The sequence below is a fragment of the Brugia malayi genome (assembly GCF_000002995.4).
Source record: "Brugia malayi strain FR3 genome assembly, contig: Bm_v4_Chr4_scaffold_001, whole genome shotgun sequence".
Classification (NCBI taxonomy): Eukaryota; Metazoa; Nematoda; class Chromadorea; order Rhabditida; family Onchocercidae; genus Brugia; species Brugia malayi.
The window spans coordinates 7,165,111-7,191,768 of record NW_025062478.1 but is presented as its reverse complement, the minus strand read 5'-3'; the positions used below and the strand labels follow the sequence as shown (position 1 = coordinate 7,191,768).

Below are 26,658 nucleotides of genomic sequence, written 5' to 3'. Positions count from 1 at the left end.
CGACCACTGTTGATAACAACGAAACAAAACATTGGGAAGCTCTCTCAGAATCTCACTCACTCTTTTCTGTTTTGGATGAATAAATTTCGCTTTATTGTTTTTAAGGTCTTTGCTTCTTATCAATACGATTTACTCTTGATCCATCCAGTTATCAATTTGTTGATAACTCCCGCATGTGTGCATCCCCAAGTATGTGTATGTATAAGCATGTGTGTGTATGTGTTTTATGTTTATATGTATGTATGTATGTACTCACACGTCTGTTTCTGTTTAAAAATTTTTTCAATGTAAAAAATTCAGTATTTGTTGGCAGAGTTCCCGAATTGACGACCACGTGGCTTGAAAAGTGTCGCTTGTCTCTGAGCTCTAAGACTAAATACTTCTCAGTTTGATGAACTATTTCACTGAACTGGCCGGGAATGCACCAAGCATTACTAGAACTACTTGAAACAATGACATGAGAAATGAGTAAATGAATAGTATAAAGGCAGATGGACGCAAGTGGGTACAGAGATGTTTCCCGAAGATCGAGCGAACCCTCTCATTATCATACTTGTACTAAAGGTTAAAATTGTCGAGAATGACTCAACTACAGCAGTCAATCTCGATGTTCAGCATATGAGTCATGAATATTCAATGAATATTACCTGCACACTTCAGTCTAATGCAGAGGGACGAATAATTGCGTATGTGACAGTTATTGAAATTATCAAGTTTGTGACTATTTCTTTGATCTCATCATCATATCACTTCTAAGAAATGATTTCTTAAGCGAAAGACTAAGTTTAAGATCGCGATGAATTAACTTTATGAGACAAAAGTTTTGTAAATAAAAGAGATGTGCAAAATGAAAGACGGAAAAAAAAGAGAAAAAGAAAGAGAAGAAATTCTGATCTGTATGTAATTCATCCTTTACATGATTGATCGAATGCTCTCAACTTTCATTTTCGATTTAGTCTCTCTGCTCCATTCCTAAATCTTAAGCAGAATTGACTCCTACACTTATCTTCCCTGATTCCCGTCACTGCTGTCATTCATATCATGAATATTTGCTGATATCGTCATCATTATCATTCTTATCATATTTGTTTTGCTGCCAGTGTTTTGCTAAGAGCAATCGCTAACAGCTAAGAGTAATCGTTCACATGGGAAGTGGGAGATGAGTTGTTGACCAGTGAGAAAGGTGAGTAGGGAAGAATCCGGAGTTCAATTACGTTTTGCCGAGGCAAATTTATATTCACAGCGGTCGGTATGGTTTTCTCGAACTGGTTTCCGATGGAATTCTTGCTTGTTTCATATGACACTTTCCTTAATTTTGGTAAACACCATTTGAAATAATGATATTTTAAAATATCAACAATAACGATTGTAATGTAAAAGTCACGAGGTCACTAACTAGAAGAACTGTCAGCAACCATCTCGCTAGCTGGTCAATTTTGAGAGTTACCGATATATGTTGACATTTCTCTTGGAAATTTATCTTGGCGTTTATGTCCTATCCTAATGTTTGCTGTTGAGCCAGTAAACTATATTGGTTGTTCCGCTATATTCAGTCAAAAAATTGATATATTCATTTATATTCATTCGAGATAATATCATTTCTTTCCTTTTCAGTAGAAATCTTTGCAAAGCAAATAACACTTCCAGTTTTGTTAAAAAGCAAAGAAAAAAAATTAAAAATGAGCTTAGATTATTTCTTGTAACTGATTTATCAACGACTTACAAGATAATTTTTAAGCCATTGCATTACTAATTTGTTAACACCAATCTCTTTTCGGTACATATTTGTCGCTTTTCCTTTCCACATGATAAACAACTTTTTCGTTTATCATAATTTTTGTTTAGTCGCTCGATTTTCTACTATTTATGAATCCTTCTACTCTTATCAGAATCGTTAAGTACCACCGATGCTACTGACAAGACCGTGGAATTTGCTGAAATGTTAACTAAAAGCCGTTAATGAGATTTGCGAATTCTGCTATGGGATCGGGATTATCACAACATGAATTTCTCGAATGAAATTTCACTAACCAAATGATTGAAATATTTGACATTTTCTTGATAATTTGTGTTACAATGGAAACCGAAGTTACAAAAGCGGTAAAGAAGGAAAAGTAAATAAGTCTGGGTAATTCTAAAATTAACTACTGTATTTAATAAAAATTATAGTCGAAACATTGATACGTCTTTTATAATACGATATAGTAAACGTGAACGTGCAAAGTACACTTAAGTAAAGGAAAATGAACGTGGAATTTTAGCAAATTTCAAATGGGATTTTAAAGGGAATATAAAATCGCTCTGCAATTTTTCTTTTTTTCTACATCATCATCTCACAATATATCAATTGTGTCATTATCAACATAAGTGCCAATTTACACATTGAGAGGAATGTTTTAAAAAAAGAAAGAAAAAAGTTCTAAATCAATTTTTAATAAGTGTTCCTTACGAACAATCCTTTAAGATCGTTTAATATTCCAATAACTTTATTTCTTATTCTGGAAATGAAAGAACAAAAACTTAATGTGTAAATATTAAATTAATATATAAATAATAAAACTCGAAATTTTGAGTTGTTTGATCCTTCCTACTAATCTAATCCTTTGATGGAAAAACGTACGAAAAACGAAGGTAAAACAGGATTATTGCATGAAAATCAATATATTAAGCTTGTTTATATGGTCTATCACTTTGTTTGATCCTTACGTGACCTACTAACCTAATCCTTTTACGAATTTCTTTTAGCATTTTATGATCCAGAATTAATTCAATAAAATAGTTTTAAACTTAAAAAAATTAAACTGGAAATTCCCGTCATCGCGTGAGAGTTTGCGATAAGAAAAATGAAGGTGGAAGAAAATTATAAACATAGCTACATGGCCGACATTTAAATGACGTTTTTCCTTTTCGCGATCGACTAATTGTCAATAATGTAAAATTTACTGCATTTGACAAAGTATTTCAGTACTTTTTTGGTTTTTTTCAGCACTCAATTTTCGTAATTTCAGTTCATGCATATATTATTTTCTGTATCATCGCAATGTGGTGTCACCAGAACTAAGAATTGGACTCTTACTGAACTTTCAGTACTTTTCGGATGTATTTTAAAACACTAAAAAAAAATGAACATTTTAATAAATCTGACATTTGCTTGTTTTCAGTAGCAAATCTGAGAATGAGCTACTATTAGTGACTTACCTTGCGAAAAAAGCTAAAATTGCAATTCAATATTCTTAATCATGTTCAAATTTTAATTACTCCATTCTCCATTGCTTCTTCTATTATTTCTCCTACCTTCCCATTTCATTCTCTCTGATATCTTCATGCCCTCCAAGCGTTCCCTTCCTACAAATTGTAAGTCGAAAGCAACCAAAACTATATTTCATCATCCTTGCTTTAAGAAAATTAAGATCATTATTTTTAATTATTTACAAGTCCTATTGACAATTCTGGAACGTAGTTGTTACCAGTAAAATGTTGAAAAAATGATATTGTAACGTCTGTTATTAATAATTATCTTTCTGACTATAAATGGTGATATATAATGGAATTATTTTTTATTTCATAGAGATGTTCAAGAATTTTGATGATCACCTTCGGGCAGTCAAAGAGGAATGAAAACTATGGCTTCCATAAAAAGACAGTAATCAGTAAGAAGACGTATTATTATCATTATAAATAGACAAAGCAGATGAGTTGCGACATAATATGACATGACATTCTTGCAAGCCAAAACTAAATTATTTGAACTATTTATGATCCAATCATTCGATAAATAAAACGATTTGATTATTGTCAACATTAATCATATTTATTCACAGTGATTAAATTTAAATGCCAATTACTCAATGGTAAACTAGGTACTGTTCAATTGTATTTTGCTGAAATAACTCAGCACAATTTTTGGCAATCATCTGTTTGTTTTCATCACTTGATATAGCCTAATTGCAAGAAATTTTATCACATCATTAAGTCATTAAATGTGACAGGTGAACACTGAGCAATTCAAAGACAAGCACAAAATGCAGTTCAGGGCAAGTCAATTGTTGCTGAGATTAAAATTTTAAGCAAATTCACAAAAAGCTAAGTTTTTAAGAAGTAATAATGTGATATAATGAAATTAATTTCCTGAATTACTTAAAATAAACATGTCAATTGAAACTTTGATGCATTAATGACATTCTCCCACTCGCTCTTCCCTTGCTTGTTTATGAAGTTTCAATCAAGAAAAAATTTCCCAACAACTACACATTTGTCATAAACGTGGGAGGAAGAATCAAGTCGCCGGCACATGGTGGTTGAATGATTAGAGAAGTTCCTTCACGATGGGCGGTGTCATCGGACGTTTGTTTGTGGGCGGCACACATTCTTGGGGCAGCATCTGAGGGTTTCTGTCTCCTCTAAACATATTTAAAGGACATGCAACCTCGGTACTATTCGATAGAAAACTTTAACTAGCAAGTTTACATACTGCTATTATTACTATCTGTCATCATTAGTCACTGATACTATTATTTAGCAGTACGGTACGATTGTTCTCGAGTTCCATTACTGCGTTTAAAAAAGAGGAAAATTTATTTCCGTCAAATGGCTCCAACAAGTAAACATAACCGTAAATTGAAAATCGAAGGCACCGATTTACCCACAGCCAAACATATACCAACTTCTGCATCCTGTAGTTTGCAAGATCGCAAAAGTGCATTCGTTTTTCAATTGGATGGTCAACCTAAACAATCTTGTATTGACAACGAAATTTGGCCACCGGTGTTCAAGCCTGAATTTCTTAGGTATAATCTGAAAAAGAAACATTTTTGTCAACTCCTAAATATTCAAGTGTGTATTTCTAGTGCAATGCATTCTTAAATCTACCTGGAAATTTTAAAGAAATTTGAAGGACTCTGTTAGTTTGATTTTTTTTGCAGAAGTGCAAAGTCTATGACACCACGTGATAATGACATCTTCGTATGTACTTATCCTAAGTGTGGCACCACATGGATACAGCATATTTGCTCACAGCTGCTAACTGAAAATTATGGACCACAGGTGGGACAAGGTAAGCATATTATTTCATTCCTCCCTCGTTTACCACCGCTTGAACCTCTCTTTAATATGCTAATTCCAGAACTGTGTATAACGAGTCCAATGATTGAACGAATGGGTGCAAAATTTGCTGATAATTTAGATACTCCACGACTACTGAAAACACATTTCACATGGTACAATGTACCAAAAAACAACAGTGCCAAATATATTCTTGCAGTTCGAAATCCGAAAGATTGCCTTACAAGGTTATCTTATATCTTAACAATCTCAGCACTTTTGCAAATTTTGAGCTGAGTAAAATTTTTTGTTACTCAAACTTCGAATTAATAAGTTAAATTTTCAGCTACTTTTTTCACAATCGCAACTTCAAAATCTACAATTACGAACATGGTGATTTTTCTGCTTTCTTCGAACTTTTTCTGACGAAAAATATTGCATTCGGAAATTATTTCGACTATCTGCTCAGTTGGCTTCCACATATTAACGATGAAAATGTGCTGTTTTTGAAATATGAGGACATGTGCGCCGACTTACAACAAGCAATTGTGAGAATTGGCGAATTTTTGGGCGGTAAAGCCACAAAACATGTCCAGGATGAGGCTATATTAAGTCAAATTGTGGCAAACAGTACGATCAAATCTATGAAGAAAGATCAGTGGCGATGGTTCCCAGAAAATAATCTGTAATTTTTTAATTGGTTTTTGAATCAGACATCAAGTAACTTTAAAAGTCTTTAAAGATTATTATTATCATAAGTATATGTACTAAGTTTGAGAAACATATAAGAAAAGTGACTACTTTTGTACCCGTGTGCATATAACAGAGATAAAAAAAGAAGGATTTGCTGTAGTTCAACAGCCGTTTCTAAAATCCACGTCATTTAGATAAAAAAACAGTTAAAAGAAGAGTCAAAAGAATGATCATTTAAAATGGAATCGATTAAGGGTAATAAAAAAGTACCATGTGCAATTTGATTGATCATTTCTTTTTGGCAATATGTCGATGTTGTAAAAGTACAGACATGCGAGACATTATCTCTTCGACATCAATTAATCAAAATTAGAAAAGTAATTTGGTGATTTGTAGTACTATCTAAAAAAATGAAGCAAACGCTTACTTGCTCCATTGCTATTCATTGTTCCGAATCTGTTTTTTTATCAATTCAAATTTGATATTTTCAGACGACAAAATATTTTCATCCGAAAAGGTGGAAGTGGAGATTGGAAAAATTATTTTACACTTGATCAGTCAAGGCGATTAGATTCAATGTATCAAAAATATCTATCCGGAACAATTGCGGAACATTGGTGGGAGGAAGAAATGGCTTGGGACAATTTAGAAGAGGATATCGGAATTGAAACCGATTTGTCATCCATATCCATTGCTAATGGATGCGTCAATAATAGTTCTGCCAGTTCAAGACGGGATTCCCTAGAAGATTTCCAGGGAGATTCCATCGAATCCACCGATTTGAGTCTTCTGAAAACGACTATTCAAAAATACATCCCATGGCGTGAACGTGTATCATCACAATCATCATCAGGATATAATTCATTGTCCTCATCCTTATATTAAAGTACTTCCATTCATTATATTTTATTAAAGTACAATTGTACTGCAAATGTTATATGCAGATTCATTTAAATTCAGTTTTCGATAGTTTTTAACAGCATTGCTGCATCTGAACCACCACTTATCACTATTGAAATAAAAGTTGGTGACTGCACTCTTCATGCAAATTATTTACAGCTGACGACGACTCTCCGAGTCTGATCTTTGCAATCTCAATATTGTATACCTGATAGTAATACCACAATACCTCACTTGATAATTGTTCACTTTAAAATCATTTTTATAGTGTCTCCAAGTTAAAATCTTGAACCAGTTTCAAATTTCATTACTTTATAACTAGCATTTACTCTGATTAATTTCATTATCGTTTTAAATAAATTCTATCTCATTATCATTTTGGATAATAATTTCTATCATCTCAAATCCAGAACTGAGCTTTGATTTCTTCTGCGCCAAATATTTCTCTGTTCAGGTATTTGAATAAGCTATTTTCGGAAATCTTAGATGCCATATGAATGTGCCGCTATATTCTTCTGATCACAAAAAAAAAATTTAACAATTTGTTGTTTTGCTTGTGTTTTAAGTCAAATCATTTGTATATTTGAATTCAATGCCATCCATTGATATGTATGTATATATTTGTCTAAAGAATTTCTCTTTCGTGAAAAATAATAAAATGTACATTTAAATCAGTAGTAAAAATTAATAAAATGACTTAATTTAACCTGGTAATTAACATCAAACGATCGATCGTTGTTCCCACTATCGGCAAAAAATTTAATAGTTAAAGATTCATGCAGGAAAATTATGAATCTTCAAATATTAACAGAATTGGGCAAATAATATTTCTTTTTCTTCCTTAAAATGTATGTTTTTGATCAAAAAATAGTAAGAAATTTAATGAATTTAATATAAGTAAATAAATTTTATGATAAAATATGTAAAAATATAAGAAGTAACTGTTGAAAATGCTATAAGAGACGAATGAAATTGTGTATAAGTTTTACAGGGGGCGAAATCTGCCAACAAAGACGTTTCCTTTAAAACAAAATTGTTGTTTCATAAATCTAACTTTTTTAGAAGTGGTGAAGATTTTCTGGGATCTTGGAATTTCTATTTTAAATGTTTATTTTTTTCTATCAAACAGTCGAAAGCAGTAAGATAATTGTCGTCAATGGTAGCTCTCTGTGACAGATAAGAGCGCATAATGTAATATATGAGTAAATGATCATTACATTATATATATATGTTCGTTCCAGAAAACTGAAAGGAACATCGCCACGTTTTCAGAACGTTAGTTTAAATTTAGCGATTTTGCACTTTCATTAGCAGATTTACATGACTTAAAAGAGAGTATGTAAGCAAGTCTATGTATGCTTTTTGGGAGTTAAAGTCAATGTAATTTAATTTTAAAAATTTACAGATAATATCCATTTCTTAAGTAGCGGTCGTAATTATTATTTTGTATAATTAATTATTTTTTTGTAAATATTTGGTTACATATTTATTTTTTGATACACTAATACTTTAGTTGGATAATCAAAAAATAGACAATCAAAAAATACATAAATTTACAAGCAAGAATATTTGAAATTGAAATGATCCTCAGAAGGTTTATACAGCTGTTTATGAAAATCGTAATAAAAAATAATAATAGTACACGAAAATAGCTGGAAAATATTCAGGAAAAATGTTGCTTTGATTTCAATCATAATTGCCAGTAAGATTATAAAAGTATACGAATAAACGTAACAAGGAACTTGACATAGTTATCTAAAAAATTGAACACTTCCATCGAATCAATTTTCACTTATATATATATATATATAAAAACTTTTAAATAAGAAGACAAAATTCGAAGGGAAATGATGATTGGATAATAAGTGAGCATAATTTAACTTTATTTCTTTTAAATTCATTTTCAGATGTTTCCGGTTTCAAATGATTTAATGATTTTATTAGCAATTATAACCAAAATCAAAGTAGTATTTCGACAAAATGAGATGTCATTCTCTTTTCAATTTGCTTAAGATTGTAGGTAACAATAAAAACAGAACAGACGTGGTAACTGACTGATAAGAATGAAAGATCAATGCTGCTAACATGATGTACGTGAAGTACTTTATCAGTATACGTTGACATTGTTTGATTGCATCAAGTTGAGATAACCAAGAAAGAGTAAATGCCAAAGTAGGGTAAATGCATGCATCAGTAATTTACTGGTAGAACAGCTAGTTTCTAAGAACATCGATAACGGAAGACACCGGTTTCGCCGTATTTTGGCAAATCAATCAGCACTTTCCATGTCGCAAAAATCCCGAATACGCACTTCTTTATTGTCATCCGTCACCATTATTTGCTGATGCAAATTGAAGAATGTTCAAATTGAACTATAGTAAAAGACAATCTTTAAAATGTTTTGAACTTTTGCGCATTACATTCGTACCAAACAAAAGTAGTAACATTTAGGAAGATCAGTTTGAAGATAAAAAGGAAATGTTTCACGATGTCTGGATGAGAATCGGAAAAAAGAATATATGAAATACAAGTGACACGATTAGCTCTTACCAGTCTGAGTTTATTCATTTTGTTGAAATTCTTTACGAATTGTATAAAAATTCTTTCTAAGGCTGTTCTTGAAAGATGCCAATCAAGCTTTCCATTCACATTTCCTTGAAACATCAATTTTCAAATATCTGAGATGTAAATTTAGACATGGCGATGATTCAAATAGTCTTATTGGTCATAGTATTGTCAATATTACAAGTTTATTTGGCAGTTGAATTCTGCATGCAGTTTCAAAAAGAATCGTAATTTCAATGTTGACAAGTAAATTATGATTGCATAAAAATAAACAGCTCAGCATTTGTCAGCCACATTAGCCGTATCATTGAATTTGAGACTCTTTCTCAAAACTCACACAAATTTGAATTTTCTTAATTTGTCGAAAATTATGATAGGAGTTAGAGTATTTGCTTCACTTATTAAGTAATCATCCATACTACTCTTTGTATCGATCACTTTTGTTTTCCATATCCAAAATAGTTCATAAATTCTTGTTGCCACTTTTAAATTTGCAAACTTCTAGTATAAATAGTATATTGTTTATGAAAATGTTTTTTCTCAGTACACTGTTTATGAAAGCAACATCTTATTTTTTTAATAACACTTTATTTATCAAATTACTAATAAATTTCTTTCATTTTTATTAATATTTGTACTATGTTGGTTTTTTGCTATAATCATTTCAAGCATAAGCTGTTAATATCTGCCAATAAACATGTTAACCAACTTAAAACGATCTTAATTTTAAATAAAAAATGAAAGGTTTCATTCTGGTTTTGAACCAAAATTTGTATAATAATAATAACCTTACCATTGTTGAAAACAAACTGCTTATTTTTTGTTTTGTTTTTCAAAATTTTGGCTAAAAATTATTTCATTAAATTAAAATCAGTTGCAGCACAGGAAACTGGGTGAAAAACATGCGTCTGGTTTACGGTATATTTGGTAACTCATAAATAAAATTTTGTTTATAAAGGAAATGACAGAAATTTTCAAAACGTTGTAATATATATTTGATAAGTAGCGAAATAAATTTAATATCCTGAACAATACCATTTTACTAGTAATTTAAGTCTACCCAAACTTCCTCACTTGCATTCAGGTTCATATACGTAAACAACAATTCATCCAAAATGAAATGTCATTGATAAATTTCACCATATGATTTTCTCATTTTCCACGCTTAAAGCTATCATAGCCTGAAAACTTCGACATTTCATACAAGAAGAAAATTGATGTCTGATTACAATTTTAACTAGGTGACATGAGTGTCAAAAATTCTTCAAATCCATCCAGTTTTAACTTTCATATAGATTGGAATGAATTACCGGAGAAATATAATCGCTGCGGCGATTATACAACATTATCACCAATGCAGCTGATTTATCTATGATGACTATCATATCTGACACAGAAGCAACTTCATTAATTCGATTGCACTGCTTGATTAGCAAATTCTGTTTTCAGGATTTTCCGGAAACATTTTATAATTGGCAAAAATGAAACTGGGAAGAATTGCGTTTGCATCTTTCGATAGGTTCTGTTTTATCATGCTAGGAAATAATCATTATGGAAGTTTGTCCATATCAAATTATAATTTTAAAAAGTAAAGTATTCTGTAATATCTTTTGAAAAATTAATGGAAATTTCGAATTTGTTTTAAATGTCGTTGAACAAAATTCCGTTAAGATTTCAAACCAAAGCAATAAAAATTATTTTTTAATTTGTAATTAGTCATTGAATTATTTTGTGCTCTTCTTATACCTTTTGGACTCTCATGCACCGACAGAAGCTAACTGATATTATTATAAATTTATTTGGACTGTATGGGTCTTCATGTGATAGAAATGTCCTTTTGATCATATCAGATTTCTCATCCATTGATTTATGATATTTGAACGTAAACATTCGCTGAAACTCTATAATATTGTTACCACCAAAAATGTCAAATAAACACTTTCAGCGGCAATGAATATACTTATTACGAATTAACACTCACTCACTTATTCCCATTTATTCATGAGATTAATGAATCTGATTGACTATTAGATTCCTTTCCATTTGAACAAATTTGCTATTCTATAAAAAAATGCTTTATTTTGTTTGAGTTATCAGTTCTTTTTATTGAAAATTTAAAGAATCGTTAAATAAAATTGATAATAAGATGTATCAAAACGAACTAACAGAAATAATAAACAAAAAAGAGCGAAAATACCATAACTGTTAAACTATGCCGCACTATTGCTAAAGTTTTTAAAGCGCCAAAAGCAAGTTTTTTTTTTTTTTTTTGTTATTAGAAATGGTTTATTCAATTTATAGATTGAAATCATTAAATAAAATTGTGAATGCATAGTGATGATTTCTAACAGTTGTAAATGAGAAAGGTTCATGTGAACCATAAAAGTGGAATTCAAATTGAAAAGAAAGTCATTTACTTTAATATTTTATTTTTACTTCACGAGTTTTACTGAATTCAGGTGTTTCTAAGATAAGAACTGATAATCGTTTTAAAGCGTATTGTGATCACTAAGGAATTTAAATGATATCTATATCACTTATGAAGTAGTCAGTGATTGTTGCAAATCAAACTACATTGTTTACTTTACAGGACAAAGAAAGCTGATATAACCAAGTGAATATTTCGATAACGTGACGATCTAAACATCATCAAATAAATTCAAGAAATGCTAAAATTAGTAAAAAGGTTACGAAAGATAAAGTGATAGTTATTAATAAGTCATGTAAATTAATAATCTAATGTCAATCAAAAAATTTCAAACATAATGTAACATATTTGCTTTGAAACCTTACTGCATCTTCTATTATGTTTTCTGAAATTATTGCCTGTTCTAACTTTTTAATATGACCGTATAAAATGATTAATCTTCATTTTTACAAACAACTTTTATTTGGTAATAATTGAGGTAATCAGCAAATTCTATGTTGCATTTTAATTCTCAGTCGAAAATACAAATAATGTATTTAGTTTATAGTGTATTTATTAATAGAATATTGATGGAGGTGGAAAAGCTGTAAAGAAGAAAAGGAAGAAATTGAGTGAGAACTATTAATGAAGTTGATAAATTTACTTTACCTTACCTTTCACCATCATATTTCACCGCTCAATTACCGTGGCGCTGCTCTCTTTTCCCTCATCCCTATGGTTACCGAATCCTCTTTACAACTCATAAATCATTTCATACACTTCATTCCATCATAATTTGTTGTGCCAATTGGAAAAATTCTACTTCGATTGCCATAATTATATTCTACAAATGAGGACAGACTTAGGCTTTTTATATCAACTAATATAATTTTGAAATTTACGTCATAATGGCGAATAATTTACAATGATTAAGACAGTTTATTTATTTTATATTAAAAACATGTATTATCTCTGAAGATATCTAATGAGTGTATGCTATTCATGTGAAACAACTGAAGATTCAAATGAAAAAAGTTAGTTAACTTAAACTTTAAAAAATTCGACTTTCAAAATATAATTACAAAAATTTAAGATTGCTTTCCTGTTGCACCTTTATCGTCTGTAAGGTCATTTTCAATTCTAAATAAATGGTACTTAATGAGATACTTCAGTTGATGTGTCAACTTAATCTTATCCTGACCTGATGTATGTATCTGATGTACAAAATTCTGCATCAGAAGCAGTGGCAAAACCAGACTTTTTGGCATAAATACAGAAATTTTAGAAATAAATACTTTTTGTTGATACCAATGGTTTGATGTTTTCAATGAAACGTAACTTTTAAAAATTTTCATTTTTGATCCAAGTTGTTTCAAAATGGCTATTTTTAATGAAACTTTTTTTCAATCCGAGTTTCAAGGATTTGATAAATATGTCATGTAATATGCAAATGTCTCAAGGCAAATCGGCGTTCTTTTGCCTTCTTTAAGAACTGAATCCATTAAATCACAACTGTCGAATATTTAGCTTAGGAAAGCTAAATTTCCACCGTTAGCCATTTACCTTGTTACCTAACCATCGGTCATAGTGCTACCCTTCACTTAATGTCGATTTCAATTTTATATGCAACTTTGCAAGTGTCTTAACAATTCATCCATTAGCTTATTGTTGCTTTGAATGAATTCCACAATTTGATCCAAAACTGCGCGTAGAATATTACAGAACTGTCCTATTTCAGTTCATGATATTTAAATTGATTGAGTTGAATTGTTTTCCTCATTAAACCTTTTTGAAATTAAATTAAAACTCTATCGCAGATACTTTTAGGACAAATACTGAAAATGTAACGGCTTCACAGGAGAAGATAGAAATTCTCTACTTCAGTGTAATGTAAGAGCAAGTAAGACTGATAGAAATGCATAGGATAATGTTCTTGCTAACTTGCTTCAATCAGAAATGTCTCAGAAAAAACATTTTATAAATTCTGCCCATTCGATTCTATAAAAAATCTCAGTTGTCGGCAAATGTATATTTAGAATTTTTTTTTTACAGTAAAGATTAAAGTATTAGAAAAGAGTTGTTATCTTTGGAGAAAGAACTCATGCAATTGAAATCATTTATTTTGCATAATTAGATTGACGTCACCGACGACAACTTCAACTTCGAACAGCAAAAGAATATGAAAAGAAGATAGTATTTTCAACTCTTTTTGCAGTGCTGATGCTATTTCTGGTAACATCAATGTAGAGTCGATAGAACGTAAATATTTGTATCGTTTTCAATAAAAGTTCGATTTTCATTCCATTTCCAATTTTTAATATATCTCAAACTAATTTTGATTGTTTCTGGTATCAGCTTACACTGAAATAATTCCAAAATACTAGAGAGAGTGATTGAAAAAGTTAAACTCAAGAAGTTAGGCTAATTAGTGGACCAATCTTTGAGAATTATATTTTTGGTTCCTTTGACAGAATGATGACTTCTATTATGCCTCATTCAGATTGCTAGTTTGAATTCAAGTGCATGTGCAAGGACAAAAAGCTCTTTACGATACTCTGTTTAAATGTTAGTTATTAGTCATCTCTAAATTCAGGCGTTTTGTCTAAATTTTTAGGGAATCATTGCTGCTTCTGTATGATCATTAAGGTATTCCGTTCAGATCATCATATGAACTGCATTAGCTTAAGTTGTTCTATTGCTTTTATTCCTTCTGGAATGTTCCCTGCAATTGTTTTAATATAATTTATCTATGATCCACAAATGTTTCAACGAAAGACAATTTTATTAAGGTTAGACGAACATAGTGACAGTAATTTGTTTTTCGTTGAACTGAGTGCTTGATATGCGTGCTAATAAATAAAATTAAATTTTTTATATACGGTGTTTGTTCATCTCAGTTCGTATCCAGCAATGAAATAAAGAAAGAAAACTCTTTCTTTTCTTCTACTGAATATTTGCTTTTCATTTTCAAACTTATTTCTTGACATAAACTACTCTTTAATGGCTTACCTATCTATTAAGATTTTCTATCTAACTCGTCAACTTCCATTTTCTGTCTTTCTTCCTCCAAATTTTTGCTTTTTCATCTGCCATTCTATCGATTGTCTATTTATCCATAATTTTATATCAAAATAAGTAATGCAAATAAGCCATATTCAGTTCACTTTCGGTTACTAAGGTATTGCACGATCAGCACTTGTGGCAAAAAGAACCTAACAAACACGTTTTCCTATCATTGCAAGTGCCTATTTCAACGGGATTAAGTTATTCATTTCCTGTTCCGAGAAACTTTCCTACTTTTTTTCCGGATAATTATTCTTCTTTCTAATAAAATGTCCTGTCTTTATCCATTGAACTACTTACTACTGGGCAATACCTATTCTTTACGAGGTCTTTATGCTAACATTTTAAATGATGAGAAATTTAATAAAATGGTGCAATTCTAGATTATGTGAAATATATTAATTTGCAAGTCAAACCTGAAATAATAGTAATTTATTTGTTGAAAGAGGCCTTTCTAATCTACCTAGGCCGTAACTTTGCGTATAAATGCGAAGCGATGGGCTCATGTCAGAGCCAAGAAGCTCAGGAGCAACTTGCTCGGAACAAAGCCATCGAAAAGCAACTTAACCAGGATAAACGTACTGGCTCTTCAATCGTCAAGTTGCTACTCCTAGGTTGTTATTCCATTTTTTGAATCCCTTTATTGTTTAATTTTTGCAGAAATCTAGCTATGATTATTATGGTTTTACAATACCTAGTTTAATAATTCTATCTTCTGTAACTTAGTATTTTAATATGAAATTTATTATTTTATTTGTTATCATTTGAACATCATTAGATAAAAACTTTTATATTGAAATCAAATTTTGATGGAAGCTTATGAAGCACGAAATTCTAATTAATTTCAATACTATTCACACATAAATTTTTTTTTTTTCATATTTTATAGATTTAGTCTACTAGTTAGATTGAAATTTTTGTTTACCTATAAATATTCAGAAAATACATTAAATTAATATATCATAAAAAAAAAATCCCTTCAATTTTTTTTGAAATCTTAGCTAAACCCATAACAAAAGCTATTACTCCGATAAAAATGATTAAGCATCAAAACAGCTAGAGGTGCAAAGAAATTTCAATGAAACAAATCTTCTTTTTATTTAAATCTCAGGAAAAAAAATCAATTTTTCGTCATATTAAAAATTACTTACTGTTTGTCTTTTTTCTTCACTTAGAAAAGTCAAACTGAATTAAGAAGCAAACTGAACTCAGAGTTACATATATTCTAAACTTTTTCAACATACCTTAGCAAACTAAATGAAAAAGATGTCAAAATAAGTCAGTAGTGGTGAAATGTTAATCAGTTAGTGTTGCAGCGAGTCAAAAATTTCTTTTTCCTTTTCTCCTCTTTATTGGATGAAGAAATGAATAGCACATTTGCTATCTTTGCCTGATATTTTATTACTTAATTTTTTTTCAGGAGCCGGTGAATGTGGCAAGTCAACCGTATTAAAACAAATGCAGCATGTTTTAATCTTTCCTTTTTTTTGAGCTATGAACTTTAGCTTGGAGTTTCTATCACAAACAAATTAATGAAATGTTTATTAATTATAAGAACTGAATAAACATGCACAAAATTCTTAACAATTATTTCAAATAATTTTAAAGTGATGTTTATGTTTAGGAATATATACGTTTCTAAGAAGTTTCATATGCTCAACAAGTTACAAATTTTCAAATCTTATTTATGTGATTTAAAATAACGGAAATTAAACAAATTGTGATTTGGAATAAAAAAACAGAAACGAAACCTAGGTCTCCAAAACAAAATTTAGTGATAAATTTGAATTCAAATTTGCGTAGAATTTATATGAATTATTAGTATGCTGTTTCTCTCTCTGAATGATTCCTCTTGAAGCGCTTTTAACTTTTAAATAATTCGAAAAGAATCACCCTGACCTATCAATATTGAAACATTCTCAGGATTCTTCACAGCAACGGTTTCACAGAAGATGAAATCAATGAGCGTAAAGCAGTGGTTTACAATAACACAGTAACATCGATGTATGCAATACTGAAAGCAATGGATAATGTTGTTCATATTCCACTCGAGGATCCTTCCAAAGAAGTATAACAGTATTCAATTTTCTTGTAACTTCCAATTTATAATGACTGTTAGCCTTAATGGTTGACAGTATAAACTGTTTTCGAAAGATTGAATTAATCATCCATCATGTTTTAGCTTCAACAATAGAAGATAAAGTGCTGGTTGATCAAATTTCTAGATCAATTGAACTTTATTCAGTTCAATATTGGTTGTTAAATTTATTTAATAAGCATAAAGAGACAAAAAGGATGAAAATTTATCATAGTACAATCACAATTGACAAAGAGGAATTTTACAGCCTGAAAAACAAATAGTTTTCCGAGTTGTGGAGGCTGGCGATGAATCTGAACCATTTACTGATGAACTTGCTAAAGCTCTTGTCTCATTATGGAATGATAAAAATGTTCAAAAAGTTGCCGACATGAGAAGCGAATTTCAGCTCAACGACTCTGCAAAATAGTAAATTAATAAATGATATAATCTAAAATTAAATTTCACAAATAATAATTAGGTTGAAAATCTCCAACTCATCGCTTAAATAGTGAATTTCCTATTGAACATCATATGAATTCATCTCCAGTTGAGCTCATTTGTTTCAGTTTTCTGAATTCAGTGATGAGAATACATGAACCCGGTTATCGGCCTACAGAACAAGATATTCTGTTTAGTCGTGTAGCAACAACTGGTGTAGTAGAAGTTAAATTCAAAATAAAAGAACTCGACTTCAGGTATTATGATTGAAACGTATATGAATCTAAGATTAGCTCTCTCTTTTTCCCTCTTTCTCTCTCTCTCTCAGTCATTGCACTTTTCATTTTCAAGGGTTATAATATTGAGTTTGACATAATTCCTATTATTGAGATAAGAAAGAATTGAAAAAAGTAATTGTTTATGAACAGAGTATTTGATGTTGGTGGACAGAGATCAGAACGCCGTAAATGGATCCACTGCTTTGATAATGTAGAGTCAATTATTTTTATTACGGCTGTTAGCGAATATGACCAAGTGCTTTTCGAAGATGAAACCACGGTCAGTTCACAGTGTTAAGTTCAAACCTTTTTTTATTGTGAAATTGTATGAAACTGTCGAATATTCATATTTTTGAGATGTTAAGGATAATGTCTTCCATATTGACTAAATCTTTTACTAGTAACGCTAAACAATTCATTGTTATAAGTTAGTAATTTGGACTGACCAGACGAATTTAAAGTCCATGGTCTCTTTTGAGGAATAATTAATCCACCAAATAATCTTTGGTTCGATTAATAAGTATTGCAGAATCGCATGATCGAATCGATGCAGCTGTTTTCATCAATTTGTAACAGCACTTGGTTTCTTTCCACGGCAATAATTTTATTTTTGAACAAAAAAGATTTATTTGCTGAAAAAATTCAACGTGTCAATATCACCACTGCCTTCCCGGATTATGAAGGTCAATCTTTTTGTGCTTAGTTCTATAAAACTTATTAATTGAAGAAAAAAAAATGTAATTTGAGCTCTGGAATTCTCCTTCAAAGAGCTAGAGACTTTTCTTTTTATATTACCACCCATCCCCCATTTTGGATTCATTGACATTTATATTTTTGATAATACTCGACGGAAAAATAATGCTTCCCTAGATAAATTTGTGCAGACTTACCTACAATCCATGTTATCCTTTTGCTTAGCGGAAAAAGAATTTTCAAAGCCAGGGCTCCCAAACTTATTTTATTTTTAACACTACAATAATTAAATAGAGTAAAGTTGGCTTATAAACTGTCGTGACAATGCTTTTGTTGAAAACAAAGGAAATTTTCTATTCTGAGATAACATTATTAGACAACTATGTAATACATATCACCTACATTATCATTATGCAGGCTTATAGTCTTAGCTACACTTAATAAGTTGCACAGTCTTCCTACTTAACACTTACTCAACTTATAAAATTCAATCCAATTAAAGTAAAGTCATCTTACTTATTACTCAGTTGCGTGCATCAAATTTTGCCCATTACATTATTTTAACGAAGGCAATATTCTATTTCTTTTCGCCAGAACAAATAAAATCTTTCACACAATTTTCTAAAATTAAAAGCTTTTTTTGAGAAGACCTTCTCACATATTTCGAACAGTTTAATTCATAAACTCAAAACATTTAATGATAGCTCTATAAAAAGTAAAATTTGAATACGTCACGAAAGAAAAAATCCAGACACACTAAAATCTTTTTCTAAATAAATTCCGAAAATTTATTTCATTTTAACAGAAAAATCGAACCACTGAAACTAGTTATTGAAAAAAAATTCCTTAGTGAGCCCAACCGCAGAATAGCTAATGCAGATGCCCTACAATAATCCTACTTAACACTTACTCAACTTAGAAAATGATATACCTCATATTTCTTTCTTTTATGGTCTTTTTTTACTACTTTTGCTCATCAATGATACATTCAAAACATTGTTAAACATTAAAAATGATATACTCAAAATATTTAATATTAAACAAGTGGATCAGTCACAAAATTCCACTCCGAAGTCTTCCCAAACATTACTTGTCAACAAATCTGCTAAAGCATGAGATTTAACAAATGACGTTGTAACAGAAGATGCTTCAATCCCAAACTTATGTCCAAAGTGTCAAAATGTCTCTCTGATGAGCAAAATGATCCAATCCCAGCAGTTGAACCCAAACCTTGATAGAAACTAAAAAGCAAATAAGAGTAACATGAAGCAAATATTTTTAGGTGGTCAGAATTACGAAGAAGCAATGAGTTTTATAAAAATGAAATTCAGCGAACTGAACTTAAATCCGGACAAAAAGACGATTTATATGCACGAGACATGTGCAACAGACACCAATCAAGTGCAGTTGGTTATAACGAGCGTCATTGATACAATCATACAGAAAAACCTCCAAAAAGCTGGGATGATGTGATACAAAGACTATTCGATCCTAATTTCCCTTCGCTTTCGTTGAGCTAAGTATTGTGACGATATATTTTGCAAACAAATATAATTTCGCTTATAAAAAGGCATGCCAATTTTAGTTCCTAAAGCTTTAAAATCTCTCCATTAATATTATTGATGAATCCCACATTAATGCTTCTATAAGATCTACGAAATGAATTTCAAGGACTACATAAATATTTCATGAAGAGTGCGAACTAACGCTAAACTCTTTTGAACTATTGATTATATTCGTAACTATCAGTCAGTTTGTTACCATCAATTCCAGGATTTCCTGAGAATTTTCAACCTCTAAAACTAAAAGCTTAACATTTGAAAAAATCTTTCCCGACTGACTGCCTGAACAAAAAATATGAAAGTTTTCCGGCGTGCTATCTTCTTTCCATTGTTTTGGCTCAAATCAAATCCACCATCAAGGCAACTTTATTAATTAGTTGAGTGATATGAGAAACTCATAAAACAAACAAACAAACAAAAAAAAAGCATTTGAAATTATTTCACTGAGTGTTTCAAATCGTCTCCATCTCACGCAGTCCAATATTTCATCTAACTTTAGATTCCCTACTGGTTTATTTCCTTTTTCACTTTAGCATTTCGACATAAATGTGATTTTTTGTTTATCTCCACTTGACTCTTTGGCTTCTGCTTTTTGCTTCCGAATCTGTCGACTTCATTTTGTTTATTATTCTTTTTTTTCACTAAACCTTTTATTTTGGAAACCCCATCTTTTGGTGGCAACAGAAGTCGTTTCTTAGCTTCCCGTGCTTTCTTCCTTTTTTCTCGCAGTTTGCTGAGTTTTTCCAGTGATTTCCGTAGCTGAAACACAGCACAGGATAATTTTATCACTGAAGATAAACAAGAAGCTTACTCGATGGTGAAAAACTAAAAAAGACTAACCTTATCGGAGTTAGTTAACGGCTTCAGATCATCTCCTGCCTCCCACTCATCATTAGCGGTTGGATATAGCACAGGCTTCTTAGCTGCAAAAAAATTTTTATAGCTTGCGTATTTTCTTGCGTACCTTCCATATTTCATAGCTTTTGCAAAATTTTAGTCAACAAATGCACTTGAATCATTGATAAAAAAGTAGAATTAGGAAAAACCTAGTCTCACTGAAAATCTAATCTGAAAAACCTAATTTTCAGTCTAGAAAAGACCAAATAACTTCTCACATTCCCTTTATTTCTATGGTCATTTAAAACTGGATAAACTAACTGTCTGAATCCAGAACTTTTACTTCACCATCTCGGTACACTAAAACTTCTAAGCCTTCTGGTAAAGTCGACAGCTCATCAGCAACAGCTTCTTCGTCTCTTTTCGCCATAAGGTCCTTTCTCTTCATGGGCATGGGTAAATTGACTGCATTTCTAGATCCTAAAACAGTGAATTCATGATGAGACTTGAGAAATTTTCAAACCAACAATAAAATTATATAGAAACAGTTAATATGATGTAGCTCAATGGAAATGTTAAAGATTGCAAAATTAACAAACATCTTAAATTTCAAAAAATTTTTAAATGCCAACCTAATTCACAAAAGTAAGTGGCACTGATCAGAAAACGGGAAAATAATAAATCACTCAAAAACAAACCTGCATCAACATAGAGAGGTAATGACGGACCGCCTGTCACCATTTGTAGACTTACTGAATGAATATTGCATAAACCTCCGGGGCAGTACTGAAATACATTTTCAACTGCTGCACGTACATTTTCTACAATATGATCGATAGGATTATTGAGATTTCCAATGCGGAGACTCCTGGAACAAAACCTCACGAAACTTTTGAATTAACTAGGGATTTCGAGATCGATTTTCTATCGTTAAGATATAATCTTGACAGCAATGAAGTCGATGAAACACTCCAAAGCCCGATGTTTAATAATTAATAAAAAAAATTTGATATATCAATTAAATTTTAATGACTCTATGCCACTTTAGAAAATAATACAACCGTGAAATAAAACCATACGTTCGTGTACGAAATGGGAAAAGCGGGAATGTTACGGTGTAATAAGCCTTTTCGATTTCTTTTATCAATGATCTAGGTCGGTTCACTGACAATCTCAAAGGAGTTCTGCAAAACAATTAGTCTGTATTGAAAAAACTTTATATTAAGGAAATATAATTTTCACAGTACGAATTACAAAGATGTAAGTAAAAATTCCACAGATATAAAAACTCAAGGATTTTTATGGTAATATATGAGATAAAAAAATTTGTGATTAAAACTGTGAAAAGAGATTCATATCTAATACTAACTAAATGAAGGTATGCTAAACATGAATTTGGATAACTAAAAGAGGAGAGAAGGTCCCTTAAAAACCTTACTTTTTTGCTTTGTGGAACTCTTTGCCACAAAAACGTATGACGCTTTTCTCGACTAAAACGTCCACCAAAAAGATATCATAAGCAGATGCCAGCTGACGTCTATCATAATACGAATGATACTCTCTCTCCAGCTGTCGCTTTGTCAAAATCTCAAATATTATTTGCTTCCAGCTAACTGTTAAAAAGGATTGCCATAATACAAATGCCACTACAAATCAAACACCACCATGACAGAGCCATCTATTTCTTGGGAAGAAATTCGTTAAGACACAGATTTAATTTGTACTAGAAACTGCACTCCTTACAACATGTCAATATTTCTGTGATTCCAACGAATGAATCGTACTACTATTCAAAAATCAAAAAATACCTTTTGCACGTGCTCTTTAGTAATTCCGGATTCAAGCTCCAACCTTTCGGCCCAAATTCTTGATTGCTTGTCAACATCAGGGTCAAATTTTGCCTTTGCGGATTGGTCTAAGTCTCGCATAATCAAGCAGATAGTAGTATTGCCCTTTTCATGTAATGGGTGCGGTAAAACGCTGCAGAAAAATGAAAAATTGTAGTCATCGTATTCATTTAATAAACGCGACAAAGTTAACTGTCACAAAAATAAAGAACTATGAAAGTAATTTAGCTTCCTTTTCGTGAAGAATACAATCCACTCATTCACAATCCACTTATTCAATCATCGTAATGCTATGACTTATATATATCATGTCTACATGGATCTATGTGCCATGGTGTTTGGATCATTAACAGTTTGATGTCAAAAAATTTCTAGCCTAATAGGGAGAATCAAAGTTATGATATACGTATATCGGTAAAAATGTATATTGTTTACTCATTTTTCAAATCAAGTTAAATTATGATCAATCAAATTTAATTATGAAAATCAAGTTTAACCAGAAAAACAACCATGTTTGAACTACGTTTTTTTTTTTTTTTTTTTCAAGAAAATCTCCAAAAAAAAAAAGCTAAGCTTATCTGCAACTTTCCATCAACCAACTAAAAAAATTTACCGAAATTGATCTCACAGAGATTTCTTTTTAAAGATGAGACAAATATCCCGTATTGCCTAGTGAATAACAACAATCGATAACTCACAAGCGTTTGACACGATGTCTAGTGTGTATGGTGCTCGGTTTTTTATAGACAAACTGAACATGGAGCAACTTATCAACTTCAGGAAACAACATTTTCTTTCCATTCTTTTCAGTGACTTTTATTAGAACATTCACGGCTTCCCTAACCTGTAATATCATTCTCTATATCATTAACATGCTGAAACACTTTCCATTAAATTTAAGGCTAGGGAGCTTGTAGAAGATTCTAATAAACTCAGAAGCGCCTCGTCAAACAAAAGAATTTCCTTTTTCTATCTAAAAGTCCTTATTACTTTATAGAAACCTTCCCCAAAATGCATCATTAACATCAAGAAACATTTCAATTAATAAAGTTCTCCAAACAATATAAAGCAATATATATATATATATACCTTCTGCTCAACCTGAGTCAAGACGGCTGACACTTCAGCCTCATCATTCTTATTAATTGGAATGTCCTTTCCATCATCGGATGAAACATTCACTTCCAAATCCTATAGGAGATCGAAATCAAATTTATCACTGCAGAGGAATACTTGTTTTCCATATTTATAACAGAAAAGTAGAGCAATTCACAAAACAAATTTACATACCTGATCAAATAAATCTTCACCGATAAGTAGGTGCTTCATTCTGAAATCAAAAACAATTAAAACCATTGAAATTTAAGATCCCTCATTTTTACTTCCCCTTTATCTAAAATCATAATTACGTAAATATCCCAACCCTAAACAATGTGACCGAACATTCAGAAAAATATATCTGCACATCACGAAAATTACTTTAATGGGAACTCATAAGAATTAGAAATCGGTTTAAAATTAGGCTTTATAAACTTTATAATCATTGTTAAATATACAATCAACAGACATTAGCATCTCAAATCCATATCCTGAATTTCATGGTCAAAAAACCGAGATAAGAAAATCAAAAAACAGGAATTACAAAGTTTCTAAAGGAAGTTCCTTTAAAAGCTTATCATCTAAAACAGAAGCATACAAATTAAACGAAAATGCTTGAACAAATTATGCATTAAAAAAAAGATTATATGCATATTAATACATCATTTATCATCCATTAAAAACTGCAATGAATACTGTTAATTACTGTACAATGTATGTCAAAAAGTATATAAAAAATACACAAATAGTTTCGCTATTCCTTCTTGCCACGTGCAAGGATATTTTTTGGGTACTGCTCTGGTTTTAAGTTTTTGACCGAATAAAGACGAACTGCTCGCTCATGTAATGAACCACCACATTTCAAACCACGCACTAAATGGAGAAATGTAGGATATTAGGTCAAAATGATATTTAGAAATAACACTAAACTGAAAATAAAGTTTGAAAATAGAACAATCTTCTAGAAAAAAACCTTTAAGAGCATGCTTTAAAAAGTCTAGCCCCAAAGACTCCAGTTTTTTTGCATCGTCATAGTCATCCAGTTTGATATCGAAATTCATTGTTTCATTACATGCCTTCTCCACGGTGGCATTTGACTTTTCGGCAATTAACATATCTGCAAATACACCTCTCAACTTTTTTAAGTCAGAAATTGAAAAGCAGCCATTTCCAGAATCATGACATTATAAGAACCAATATTTATAGCAATTCAGAGTACCTGCTATCCTTGGAGATGCTCTTTCTTCCTCATTTTCAACATATATTTTTCTTCCATCAGTAACATCGACTTTATTTTTGCTGAAATCGGAACTATTTTTATCAGATGGATATACTAAAATGCATAATCTTCTAACAATTATTGTCAAGTTAACGAAGTGAAATTGCATTCTCTTATTTCATATAGAAAAATATTTCTTGAACATAAAATTAGATGCATCATTTGTTGTAATAGTCAGTTAGCTCTCAAATTAATGATGAAAAAATCAATTACTTTGAATTTGACCGTAGAAATAAAAAAAATTACTTTTCATCATCTAAAGTAGATATCACATATTCAGACACTTCATTCGTTGTCATTCTTCTGCGTTTCGACGGCACATTTCCTTCTCCTAAATCATCTCCTTGATCCACTTTCATCTTCTGTTTCGACTTCAGTAAGCATTCCTCATCAGTCCTCCTACTTTTAGCAATAGCGATGCCTAAGCAAAATGTTTTTGAAAACAAAGAGCATTTCTACTTAATAAACAAAACATTTGGAAAAAATAAATAAATAAGATGTAAATGAAGTCGGACGACGGCCTTTCCAGCGACTCATAATAAACTTTTATCAGCCATGAATAAGGTTTTAAAAATTTTTGAAAACAAACCTTCCGGTTCAAAATTCCACTAAACCAGTAACGCTGTCTCTTCGGACGATTCTGAGAAGGTTGGTAAATCTAATTAAAAGGATCAAAAAGTTACCCTGTTCAAACGCTTCATCTGTTTCTTCCATGATTTTTTCTCGTGTCTGGATAAAGTCAGGATCATTGAAATCATGTTTTTTAGGACCTGCTTTTAATTTCTCATATTTCTCTTGTCTAAAAGTACTCTAATTAAAACGGAAATATAAACTTCGTGCCCGAAACTTGTAGACAAACGTAAAATAGCAAAAGATAAAAGGCTAGCTATCCAAAACCGAAAAATACCTTTGCCGACGTTTCTCTTCTTCCCTCTCGTCTGCTTTTTCAATCCATTTGCGAAGTTTCTCTTCTTCTTTAATGTCAGCAAGCCGTCGTCCAGACAAGTCGCGGCACATCAACTGATTCGTTGAACGGTGAATACGAAATGAGCGAAGCAGCGAACCAAAACCTGCAGAGTACAAATTTAATGAGAGCAGAAAATAATCCCAATGCAAAAATAATATAGGTTAAAAAACAATCCCAAATACACGTTAAAATAGTAGGACTAACAGAGAAGTGATAAATTAAAAACATAACTCTATTTTATGTTGGGTCACTCGTATTCCTTCATCTGAGGCTTATCTAGTCAGCTTATATCTAACAATAAACATTAAAACTCTGAAAACCAGCGTAAATAAGTGCACTGCAGGGTTTTCCAGCTGTAATAACTATAAAACATAAAATGAGGAACTCACCTCCTTTACCTCCGCGAAGTCTGAAATGCACTTGAAAATGAGCGTCATTATCCAAACTCTTCCAGTCAACAATCTTTCCATTAACAGTGACGTAGAACAAGTCTTCGGGTATTAGCTCAAGTTCAGTGATCCTTCGAAAAGCAGAAATAAACATTTCTATAAATACCAGTTGAATTAAAAAAAAAAAAAGACATCAAAAGAGTGACAGAATTCAAATCAGATCGGGCAAAATATGTCGATCTCAACCAAAGGTGAAATGTTCACAGGACCAAAATGAGAGTTGCACCCTACCGTGATTCTACCACACTGCCCTCTTCACTCATGCCCTTCCGATCAGGTCACTTGCAGTCCACATGATGTACTGCGTTAGTATTGTGAAATACCGTGCAACGGACCCGTCTACTGTGAAATACCGAAATACTCAAATTGGCGTCAAAACCAATGTTTGAACAGTGGTGCAAGTTATATAAGGAAGGTTCTTAGGCTTTCATAGCTAAATACTGTTTAATTTAATAACAGCGG

At 31.3% G+C, this 26,658-nt stretch overlaps 4 protein-coding genes across 5 annotated transcripts; 2 read left to right on the top strand and 2 right to left on the bottom strand.

Moving 5' to 3' along the window:
• Positions 1 to 4,587: 4,587 nt before the first annotated feature.
• Bma-ssu-1 (Uncharacterized protein) lies at positions 4,588 to 6,618 on the top strand (the record flags this gene model as incomplete). Of its 2 annotated transcripts, XM_001901700.2 has the most annotated exons (5): positions 4,588 to 4,787; positions 4,923 to 5,053; positions 5,123 to 5,288; positions 5,387 to 5,725; positions 6,225 to 6,618. In XM_001901700.2, 5 exons carry the CDS (start codon positions 4,588 to 4,590, stop codon positions 6,616 to 6,618), a joined length of 1,230 nt encoding a protein of 409 aa, XP_001901735.2. The 2 variants fall into 2 exon arrangements, with proteins under 2 accessions (XP_001901735.2, XP_042937913.1); XM_043081979.1 differs by having other exon boundaries at positions 4,923 to 5,288.
• An 8,546-nt stretch (positions 6,619 to 15,164) lies between these two features.
• Bma-odr-3 (Uncharacterized protein) lies at positions 15,165 to 19,630 on the top strand (the record flags this gene model as incomplete). The annotated part of the gene is made up of 8 exons (XM_001901701.1): positions 15,165 to 15,282; positions 16,089 to 16,131; positions 16,592 to 16,736; positions 17,014 to 17,174; positions 17,315 to 17,443; positions 17,615 to 17,744; positions 17,994 to 18,147; positions 19,440 to 19,630. The coding sequence occupies 8 exons, from the start codon at positions 15,165 to 15,167 to the stop codon at positions 19,628 to 19,630; spliced, it is 1,071 nt and encodes a 356-aa protein (XP_001901736.1).
• A 593-nt stretch (positions 19,631 to 20,223) lies between these two features.
• Bm4311 (Uncharacterized protein) lies at positions 20,224 to 23,732 on the bottom strand (the record flags this gene model as incomplete). Its single annotated transcript, XM_001901702.2, has 10 exons — positions 20,224 to 20,478; positions 20,560 to 20,642; positions 20,878 to 21,036; positions 21,255 to 21,424; positions 21,636 to 21,740; positions 21,995 to 22,143; positions 22,365 to 22,536; positions 23,102 to 23,247; positions 23,493 to 23,594; positions 23,694 to 23,732. 10 exons carry the CDS (start codon positions 23,730 to 23,732, stop codon positions 20,224 to 20,226), a joined length of 1,380 nt encoding a protein of 459 aa, XP_001901737.2.
• Positions 23,733 to 24,255: 523 nt separating this feature from the next.
• Bm4312 (Uncharacterized protein) lies at positions 24,256 to 26,290 on the bottom strand (the record flags this gene model as incomplete). The annotated part of the gene is made up of 7 exons (XM_001901703.2): positions 24,256 to 24,374; positions 24,475 to 24,618; positions 24,721 to 24,800; positions 25,027 to 25,201; positions 25,464 to 25,579; positions 25,688 to 25,850; positions 26,137 to 26,290. 7 exons carry the CDS (start codon positions 26,288 to 26,290, stop codon positions 24,256 to 24,258), a joined length of 951 nt encoding a protein of 316 aa, XP_001901738.1.
• Between the last annotated feature and the right edge of the window lie 368 nt (positions 26,291 to 26,658).